Source organism: Choristoneura fumiferana, chromosome 18 (genome assembly GCF_025370935.1).
Source record: "Choristoneura fumiferana chromosome 18, NRCan_CFum_1, whole genome shotgun sequence".
Taxonomy (NCBI): Eukaryota; Metazoa; Arthropoda; class Insecta; order Lepidoptera; family Tortricidae; genus Choristoneura; species Choristoneura fumiferana.
The window spans coordinates 22,093,545-22,105,181 of record NC_133489.1 but is presented as its reverse complement, the minus strand read 5'-3'; the positions used below and the strand labels follow the sequence as shown (position 1 = coordinate 22,105,181).

Below are 11,637 nucleotides of genomic sequence, written 5' to 3'. Positions count from 1 at the left end.
AGCTTCACAATTACAAGTAAAGCGAGGTATGAGTGAGAATCGCGGAAGTTTATAACATTATAGCTAAAGTCATTAAATTTTCCTACATAAGCTACGTCTGTTGCAGTGTAATTTTGACCACCGGATAGCCCAGTGGTTAGAGAACCTGACTACAAAGCTTGAGGTCCCGGGTTTTCTCGGGCCTTGGATGTTTAATATATTATGTACTTAAGTATGCATTTATTAATTATTTATTAATTTCCATTGTTCCAGTGCGTCCCAGTTCCTGGTCTAGGGTTCCGCCGAGGCTCGTACTGGTGCGTGTGTCGCCGAGGGTTCTTCTTCCCCAACACAACAGCTGAGAACAGACACTACAACGGGAGCGACATTGAGGAAGAATATGAGAAGAACTTGCTGGTAAGTTGATGACATAAACGTTTTTTTACATAAAACTGACCCTTTGACCCCTATCTCACCTGATCTTAAGTGCTGATGAGGCTAAAGGTGTATATCACTGGTTCAGTAACAGCCTAATTACTCCAGCCTGGAAGAGCCTTAGGTCGTATTTATCTGGAAATACAGACGATAGGAGCTAATTCTATTCCTTAGCAGTTCGCATTATAAAAGATGAAACCACTTCGTGCGGACCAATCGATGGGTCCTACGTACAAGGGCTTAAGTGTAAAATCCTTACTTTACAGGACGGGCTTTCAAAGTCAAAAACTGTCGTAACTCAGAGATGGTGTATCCGAGACTTCTAAAATTTGGCATATTAGCTAATAGTACTTTGTCCTTCAACCAAAACGAATAAATTTTAATAAAATATTTTTTTATTTAAAGTTATTGCAAATACACCCATATACGTGAATTTCCGGGAAATGAATTTGTGTTCAAAAGACAGTAAAAAGATCTATGTGGTACTTTGGCTCATATACGCGTTCAACTTTAAACATTTTGGTAAAAAAATACGTTACCCAAGATACTTGGAGAATTTAAAAAAAAAGTAATACAATCACATTACGATGTAGCATCGGGGTAGCGGCGTTCCACTTGACGTACAAGGACCTAAATGGCAGTTATGCCCACAGATAACAAAAAAAACCGCCTCGGGATTTACCGCGTAAAAGTATCAAACGTACGTTTAGCCCTTTTACGTCAAAATTGCATCTAGTTCGGCCATTTTACGTCAATGAAATCTCGAAAAATAATTGAACAACAGTGTTTTTTTAATCCACTATCTAAATATATATAGTTTATAGATACCTGTAACGCACAAAACTCAAAATTGAAAAAAAAACACTTTAGCCCTTATACATAGGACCCATCGCAATGTTTAACTGCATAAGGGGGAAGGTGCTCGCCTCCAGGTTTTTTATTTGCCCGTTTGAAAAATGTAAAAAAATGGCTCGGATTGAATATGACCAAAACCTTGTCCAATCAAAAGCCATGATTAAGTTATTTCCAATAGATAATAGAGCTCCATGTTCCTTAAGGAAAACAACAAACAACGTTGTTAACATGGAAAAAAAACCACAATGTTCACGAGGCGATACCCGTAGTTTGTCCAAGCATCTTAACAACATACCGTGCCCGAGAACGTCCCATTTACCGCCCTATCTCTCACAACAATCTTCATCCTAGCATTTTATTCCCGCCCTGGCTCACTGATCAAAATAATTTAAGGTCATTTTCACGAATCATTTACCAAGATTAAGGCTCGCCCTAACGACGTTGGCTTCTAAAAATATCAAGAAAATGGATCCGAGTGATCTTTCCAATTCAATTTATGTCATACCTGAAGTTTAATAATCTAGTTCTGGGAATAGGCCAAAATTAAATTGCTAAGTAAGGTTGCTTAATGGTAATAATGGGCCTAATTTTATCAAATAACAAAAGCCAAACGGCAAGCTGAGATTTTCTATAAGAGAGTTTCAACGACTAGTCTCTTTCTAGTGGCTGGTTACAGTAATCCAGTTCAAAAACAATATAAAAGGCACTATTTAGTGCTTCACCAAAAGCTTAGTAATGGTACACTGTTATTGTTTTTTTTTATAGTTTTCCACAGAACGGAAAAGAGCTTAAAAATGGTATTCGAATGTAATAAGCTCTGTTATTGTAAAGATTGTTAAAAAGTAATATTTTTAATCCCGGTCAAGATTATAGAAGAGATAAAAGTTAAACAATAAACTTACACCTAATATGGAAATGAAACTACAAGGTTGAAACACAATGTTTCTTAGCGCCAATTTGCTTTAATTTCTTCGCAAAGAAACTCCAGGATTAAAAATCAAAAAACAGACACGAAGTCCTCTGTAACACACACACGCACGCACGCACGCACGCACGCACGCACGCACGCACGCACGCACGCACGCACGCACCCACACACACACACACACACACACACACACACACACACACACACACACACACACACGCACGCACGCACGCACACACACAAACACACATAGAATCTCTTATAAAGAAAAGTCTAAAGCAAAATAAACTATTTTATTTCAATCAATCTTCGATGATGATGCTAGTGATAATAATAAACACATAAACAGTCCTTCCTCCCTTTCACAATTGCTATGATGAAGATACACCATTTTTTTCCAGCACCAACGGAGCTTGTACTCCAACGAGGATGCCTTCGAGTGCCTACCATGTGCCGAAGGCTGCGAGGCTTGCGTCGACGGCTCCCCCTGCGTCGCCGCCCTTAACTGGGTCGCCCGCACCACCATCTTGGCGCTGGCCTGCTTCGTCATAACCTGCTTGCCATTTATCGTCTACTTTACCATCAAATATGGACATGTCAGGGTGAGTATCAACGTAGATATTGATATTATAAAACAAACTTAAGAGCTCTCGAGTTATTTGTCCAGCTAGTTAGTTGAATTTTTAGTTGACAGGTTTTTGTATTAAAACTATGTAAAAATATCTTAGACTTAAAATACTTACATAAATTAATAATAGTAATAAATAAACCTAAAACTAAAACCAATTGCTTAGAAAGGGGTACGAGTACTCTTTAAGTCATTTTGATTTTAGTTTTAGGTTTTATCTTATTTTATTTTTATGTAAGTATTTTCAGTTTAGGACAGGTAGTTTTATTAATTTAATGCTTATTTGTTATATTATGACTTTGTAATTGGTGTATAGTATTAATAAAGTTTTTCGCAAATATTTTCAATATATTTGAACATGAACTACCGTTTACTACTCATATTTATTTTATCTTAATCTTCCAGTTTAACAGGATTAAATTAATTTGGGCTTAAATTTGTGCCTCTGGAAAACAATTTAATTGAAATAAACTCATATAACTCACGTCTTAAATAAACTCAGATAACTCACGTGTTAAATAAACTCAGATAACTCACGTCTTAAATAAACTCGGAGCACTCATGTCTGAAATCGAGCTGAACACGATTAATATTACCTAGACGCTTGAGCCACATTACGGTGGTCGTGGTAACAAGTAGTCTTTGGGAATACTTGGAATTTGCATAAACTTCCATGGAGATTCTATGGAATTGCGGAATTTAAACTACCAGATTTCATTCATGCGCGCAAACCCCGTGTCAAAACTAGTATTCAAATGAAAAAACCGGCCAAGTGCGAGTCGGACTCGCGCACAGAGGGTTCCGTACAAATATTTTTTATTATATGATGTAACTAAAAGTTTATGCTTTTCGCAATTTTTCCTTTATCTCTGCTATAATCATAATCATAATCATTTATTTGCCATATTATGTACATAAGTTACATGCAAATTAATATAAATTGATGTCGGTTAAAATTAGAATTTACAATACGATATACATATAGTTGAAGTTATTGTTAACAGCAGCACTTGATCATTCAAAGTTTTATTAATAAATTAAATTAAATAATTTAAAAGAAATAATGTCAAAAATACCGAATGTCAATTTAAATAGAAATATATTAATAATTAAATAAGGAATTCTATTATGTCTAATCTAGTGCCTTTGCAAAATATTCGTCAATTGTATAATAAGGGTCTGCCCAAAAAATATAGCTTCAGTTTTCTGTCAAATGTACTTGCATCGCTACAGTCTTTTTTATCGCTATAAGACGATGCTTTGTACCAAATTTCAAGATTCTGAGTTCACGGGAAGTACCCGTTAGTTTATGATTCCCTTGCGAGTGTTGAACATTTGCAGCATAAACGGCTATATCTTTTGATTGCGTTGGCTTAAAGGTTTGATTTTTTTACAGCTCCAAGGGACAAGACTATAAAGTATTTGATATAAATTTCAGCTTGTTACCTCCACGCGTTCCCGAGAAAAAAGGGTCTTGACAGACAGAAAGACAGAGACAAACGGACGGACCAAAAGTGATCCTATAAGGGATCCGTTTTTCCTTTTGAGGTACGGAACCCTAAAACGGGTTCAGAAAATATCTGGCTAGGTAGAAAGGTTGTCATAAAGTAAGAAGAAAGTTCTAGGGCGCCTTTCATGTCTTTGTAGTTTTAAAAACGTTGACGGTTCTTCGGTAAGGATCGGAGTAGGCAGCTGAAAGGATCTTTTGAATTCATATCGAAAGTAGGAACGATAATGCTAAGTATGCAAAAAAGACATATGTTGCCTTTTTGATCACACTTTAGGAATAATTCAAAAAAAGGGGTAAAAGTGACCTCTCAACTGTTGAACTCATTAATATCGATACCTATTAAAATAATCTGCTTTGCAATCTTTTAAAGTCTATTTGCCGAGAGTCGGTAAATTAAGAAACTTGGTACAAAGTCATTCTTGTTGGGGACATATATAAAAAATTCTTTCAACTATTAAAGTTAGAAAAACAAAGTATTTAAATTTGAATTTTTTACTGACGAAAAAACAAACGAAGAAGGTTCTCAAGTCGACGCGTATTTATTTTTTATAGGTACCTTTATTAACTTGTAGTTGAAAAAAATAGCCAAGAGCGTGTCGGACACGCCCCAACTTGGGTTCCGTAGCCATTACGAAAAAAATAAGTAATATTTTTCTAAGGATTTCGTATTTTATACGGAATCTTCCAAGTTTAGGTATATTTTATACGTTAGGCTGCTATTTAATAGTGAAACTACTAATAATTCTTAAGAAAACTTAGCCGTTATAGTTTTCCTTGAAAGTTTAATATACTTACTGGGTAAGGCCGCGAATTTTAACCAATGTGACATAGAATAACATAAAAAAAATACGTGACGTTACCATAAAACGTAACGCAAATTTTTTATAAAGCCTAGATCAAACTGGTAAAAATTCCCATTAGATAACGCATGTATGAAAAAAAAATACATGTCATATAATAAAGTGAAGTTTTTATTTTTACTAGAACTTTCTGACGATACTGATCTTAAATCTGTCCTATATGAGATCTATAGAGCTAAACATGAGAATGTGGAAGTAGAAGTACCCTCTAGTTGACGAACATCTTTCCAAAAGTGTATCTTTACATGCCTCTCTAACACTGACAATAAGGTGCACATTTATAAGCATAACGAATTTGGATGTGGTTTTTTTTTATTCGACTGGATGGCAAACGATCAAATGAGTAAGAGATCACCACCGCCCATAAAAATCTGCAACGCCAGGGGTATTGCAGACGCGTTGCCAACCTAGAGGCCTATGATGGGATACCTCACGTGCCAGTAATTTCACCGGCTGTCTTACTCACCACGCCGAAACACAACAGTGCAAGCACTGCTGCTTCACGGCAGGATTAGCGAGGAAGATGGTGGTAGCAATCCGGGCGGACCTTGCACAAGGTCCTACCACCTAGTTGTGAGCATGCTTGTGACTTCGACTGTACAAGCTATTAAATACCTCAAAGAAATGGCCAAAACCCTAAATCACAGGTTTTACCAATTTAGGAAGTAGTATCTTAGTTAAGTGGACAATGTAAAAAGATGTTTTTGATAATAAATTATTATGATTATTAAGTTTAGGTAACAAATGAACTAAGTAGGTAAGTGAATCTCTCCGTTTGTCTCTCACTTTAAATACGCTATGCATGTAGCAGGACGTGAACACAGAACTCGCCACAATTCTCTTGTGCCGATCCCTGCACCTACAGATTAAAATTTATTTAACTTCAAAATATCCATCTAACTAACTTACTGTGCGTGCAGTCATTGGAAACCTAATAATAAACTGGTGTAAGTTAGAATTTTTCTGTGTGAACTTCCCTTTACCACATTTTTTCGTTACGTTATGTACAAAATACGTAGCATTTTGTAAAAATGTAACGTAATCGTAACGAAAGTGTAACGTATTTTATACAAAAAATCGTTTATCATGGTGAATAACGACATTTTGAACATAATAACACATGCCACTTACATGGAAAAGATTACCCTATCGTATGAAAAAACCAGTTAAAAATAATCACTACTTACCCTTAAAATCGAACAAGCACTTTCGACGTTTTTTCGAAAAAAAACCTCCGCGTCACTTTTGATGGCTGTTTGTCAACAAACTGATGAGATTTATTTATCTCATCGATGTTGCCCTATTAGAGTATTAGTTGCCAGTGTACAAAAACAAATTTCTACCGAAATTGGCGTTAAAGGTAGCTTAATTAAGCGTCACCTAAGTATTCGTAACGAAAACGTGGTTTTTGGCACGTGAAAAGAAATAAATATAAAACATGAAAATTATTTGATTATCATGATTCCGCAATCGGTAGGACTATCGTTATATCATAAATTTTGTTTAAACAAAATCATGATCATGAGAAGTTAAATAGCATGAAAATAATAAGGTATTAAGTACTCGTGGTCAAAAAAAATAGTCAATTTTCGTTACGTTTTGGACGGTAATATATTTTTATTATTTTTTTAAAAGGGTTTAAATCAATTATCTCATTTGCGACCTTGAGAGTTTATATCGTGTCATATAATAAAAAAAAATTAAACCTCTAGGTGTTATCAGTTTTTTTTTATCAGCGTTCCAAATTTGAAACGTCCAAATTGGTCAAAATTCGCGGCCTTACCCTATGTTATTTAAAAATAATAAAAAAAATTTATGACTCAAGAACGGCTGAACATTTTGATGATTGTTTTGTTTCTGATTGCAAAAAAATTTGGTAAAAGAAGCATGAATAGTGGAATATATGGCTTTAAGGGGCCTAGCCACTCTTTAAGTTTCGATGAAAATTTTTGTAGTTTTAGTTTAACTCTCTCTTAAAAAATGCCATTTCTTGGTTACCTACGCGGCAATAAAGTATCATCGACGATGGGGCATGTCTAAATTTTACAAGGACGTAGAAGGTTCCTTGGTTACCTTTGCCCTTAATAGAGCTGTTATATTACGATAACGAGGACCTAATGTTTCCGTTAAGGACTAGTTGTGGCAGCGTAATGTCATGCTTCTGACTGATGAATGACCCAAACTGTTTTCAACTTGTTCATCATCATCATCATCATCCCAGCCTTTATACGTCCCACTGCAGGGCACAGGCCTCCCCTCAGTATGAGAGGGCTTGGGCAGTAGTTCCCACGCGGGCCCAGTGCGGATTGGGAACTTCACACACACCATTAAATTGCTTCGCAGGTTTGTGCAGGTTTCCTCACGAAGTTTTCCTTCACCGTAAAGCTCGTGGTAAATTTCAAATGTAATTCCGCACATGAATTTGGGAAAACTCAGAGGTGCGAGCCGGGGTTTGAACCCACGATCCTCTGCTTGAGAGGCCATAGGTCAAACCACTCGGCCACCACGGCTGTTCAAGTTGTTAATGAAGTTAATTTGCATATTTATACAGTGCGAGGGGATTTACGAGAAAGGCCTGTTGTTTTGTGCCGTGATTCATACTTTGGTGTTATGTTGAACTGTATGCTCTATAATTATAATAGTGGTAGAATTACGCGATTACAGTGAGTTAAGTAGTCGTATACTTGTGTTCTAGATGATGTGGGTGGGTTTTTATCCCGAAAGATCTCGTGGGAAAACGATAAGCCAATTCTTGACAAAAGAAGTTGCGGGAAACAGATTCGACATCAAAAAGTACACTGATTTTTAGGGTTCCCTTATAGTTACGTCAAGTCCGTCTATCTGTCTATCCATCCGTATGTCACAGGCATTTCACTCGAAAACTGCAAGATGTATATCAATGACATTTGGAGTACAGATGTCTTGTCAAAGCCGCTATTTAGTTTTGTAGTTAAATAACAAAAATAAATATTTATAGGGGGGGGCACTCCATACACGTAACAGAAATTAAAAAAAAATACTTTTTACTCGCATCAACATGTGGCACATAGTTCGACAGCTCTTTTGAAAAGATAGTAAGGTTTCTCAAAAACTTTTTTGATTAAGTGAAGATTTCCGGAAATATTCGCTCCCAAAGTAGCAAAACTTGTGTCCCCCCCCCTCTATCTTGTAAACCGCTTATCAAAAAAATATGGAAATGTAACGCTTAATAAATACTTTCAACGAAAATTGATTTCAACATGATCGAATATACCGTTCTTGAGTTATTGCCGAAAAACTGCGCTTTTCAACAAAAGGACGTAAGTGCCGTGAAGATACGCTCTTTTTCTGCTAATAGATTTTAAGACTGTAGTAAGTGTTTTAATTGTGTTATAACGCACATAATATTACTTGTTTTTTTTGTAATGGGTGCCGGCACGCTCTTGGCCGGTTTTTTAAATAATATACAAGTTAAATACAAATACATAAACATTTGATGATGTCGAAAAGGGACTTGACTCAGCATTATGCTGATGATACGTTGCTTACGTACTACGGCGCTTATTTCTAGGCAGTTGGAATTAAGTTTGCGTAGGAATAGTGCGCAATACTGTATAGATTCAGGGTTACTTTGCGGAGGTCCATGGCAAAATAAATAAATAAATATCACGGGACAATTCACACCAATTGACCTAGTCCCAAAGTAAGCTTAGCAAAGCTTGTGTTATGGGTACTAAGCAACGGACAAATATAATTATATAGATAGATACATACTTAACCCTAAACTTGGCAGCGTATCTAATAAGATACATAATTTTAGATCATCTTTTTGTTTTTTTTTAAGTTAATTTTGTTAGCTCTACAAGAATCCAACGATTCTTGAATTCACTTGTCTCAACTTGCCAAGTTTAGGGTTAAATACATATTAAACACTCAAGACCCGAGAACAAACATTCGTATTTTTCATACATATATCTGCCCCGACACGGGAATCGAACCCGGGACCTCAAGCTTCGTAGTCAGGTTCTCTAACCACTAGGCCATCTGGTAGTCTAAAATAAATGGAATATCTGTCTTGCTCCTCCGCCGAGTAGTGAGGCCAAGTCGTGCGAAACAGCTACGTTTGAGTTGGAAAAAATGTTTTTGTTGGAAAGATGTCGCTAGTGTCGCTGCTTAAGTGACTAAATAAGAAAAAAAAACAAGCTGAGATATGTGGTGCATAGGAGAAATTCGTGTCTGTATCACTGTCCAGTGGTGGTGTAGTGGGTCGGTAGTAGGACCTGGGTTCGATTCCCAGCGCTGGTCTTATTTTTCTGGTTTTACTATGCATCTATATTTCAGTTTGTGTACTTTCGATTATGTGTTAGTAGGCTAATCAAAAAATGACAGAAGTTTACCATTACTGCTCTCGCCAGGTGGTCCGCGCCGCTAGTCCAGCTCTCCTTCGCGTCATAGTTCTGGGGGCTCTCCTCATCTACTGCACGACCCTGGTCATGTACGGCCGGCCCACGGTCCTGACCTGCACGGCCAGGGTTTGGCTCCGGGAAGTCGGCTTCTGCCTCACGTATGGTGCTCTGATGCTGAAGACTTGGAGGTAACTATACTTGTCTGCTACTTGTGTATCCCAAAGAATTATCATATAGCTATTCTATGAGGAAACGCTGCCCGCCCTTTGGGCACAACACCACGGGGGCCATTCCTAGATTTCATGTAGGTAGTATTTAACGGACTAGTTTTTATTTTGCTATTAATTTACTTTTTTAATTTGTTCTTCTTATTTAATTTTTCTTTATATTTTTGCGTAATTTCTTCTTTGTTGTATAGATTAATACTTATAATGTTCTTTCGTATATTATCATAAATTCGAATTTATTTCTATTTTGCGTTTATTGCCAACAATTAGGTAGGTATATATAACACAAGAAGGGTATCATCAGCCAAATATGTAGTCTACCACTCTAAAGTTGATAATCGTTTGCATGTCATACAACAATAATGCCAATAGTCGTGCCTGTCAACTTGAAAGTTCGACTTTAGTGACTTAATATATTTATTTGTTACAAACTTGTTTAAAAATTGATAGACCACTTATTTGCCTTATTTAACTAACTAACTATATGCGGGTTCTATAAAAGTTCGTGAGACCTTATTTCTAATTATCTTTATTATTTTTTATTTATTTATCTACAAAACAATATTAAGTATATAAACAAAGATTCGCCGTTGTGGCCTGTGGGTGAACTGTAGTGGCCAAATGGTCTGACTCATGGCCTCTCAAGCATAGGAACGTGGGTTCAAATTCGGGTTCGCAAATCTAAATTCATGTGCAAAATTACATTTGAACTCGCGCAGTTGTCTGCGGGTTCACGATATGTTCCTTCACCGTAAAGCTCAAGGGTTGTAGTCGGTTCCATTTTTTGAAAAAACATTTGTTTTAGCCCGGGTTTGACCTAAATTTTTTTTTTTTAAGAGGCCATAGGTCAAGCAACAATACGTAGGTAGTTATTATTCAAATTACCTTAATATTAACATTTTAATTTGTATGGCTAATGAACTCATCAAAAATTCGATTAAAATGATATTCCACCTACACTTTGCCATTTTACTCGTATACAATTGTATGTTTTGGTTCTTCGAGCTGTATTAAATTGAAGAAAATTTGCATAAATTCATCATTTACAGTCACATTTATAACTGTCAGCTTAATTTCATTCTTATTTAATACCAACTGCAGTCGTTACGAATAAATTATTCACACAATGTGTACATTGAATCATTATAAAGAACGGCCATTATTCATTGTTATCTATGCCCAAAAAGAAAACCCTTTTACCCTACGGTTTGCCAATAAATACGCCAAATGCCATGGAATGGAATGAAATGGAAAAAGATCAATTTTCAATTGACACCATATAAAATTGTCACGTAGCGATATCTTTACGTGTGGCCAGCTTTTTTGTAGGTGTCGATGCCGGGAAAAATATTGCCGGCTGGTTCAACCCGAAACCTGCCGTTTACAACATTTTCCAGACCAGACACATGTGAGGGATGTTGGAAAGAATTCACTTGCTCGTAAGGTACACGTACGTTTGTCACTTGTCACAATAGCGGCCATGTTGAATTTAATGTCATCAGTAATTAAGGCGACAATGAGGGCTATCGCGTATAAATTCGCCGCTAGAGGCGCTAGTGTAGCGTGAGGTCTCCGAAATGTCAAATCTAATAGTTTTTGGGTGAGCTACGCGGGTTTATTTATAATTAGAATAATTTTGTGAATATTTTGCATTAACTAAAATTAATTATGCGTCGTACGGGGCAATGAATGTCTGTGCTTGGAGACATGTTTTATGCAGTTTGTGTTTTATGATCTCGTCCTTAGTGTTTTTAATTTCTTGACCAACTGATTTCTGGTTGCTATTTGAGTATTTGTCATTCCCTAGATTTTGTTGTATTTTCAACGAAT

General features: G+C 36.4%; 1 protein-coding gene across 2 annotated transcripts in view; it reads left to right on the top strand.

Annotated features, from left to right (window-relative positions):
• LOC141437961 (uncharacterized) overlaps positions 1–11,637 on the top strand; it is a 153,994-nt gene that overhangs the window by 121,175 nt on the left and 21,182 nt on the right. For both annotated transcript variants that reach the window (XM_074101569.1, XM_074101568.1), the window contains exons 5-7: positions 253–396; positions 2,599–2,799; positions 9,590–9,768. In XM_074101569.1, coding sequence (XP_073957670.1) covers positions 253–396; positions 2,599–2,799; positions 9,590–9,768 — 524 coding nt within the window. The remainder of the gene's footprint in view (positions 1–252; positions 397–2,598; positions 2,800–9,589; positions 9,769–11,637) is intronic.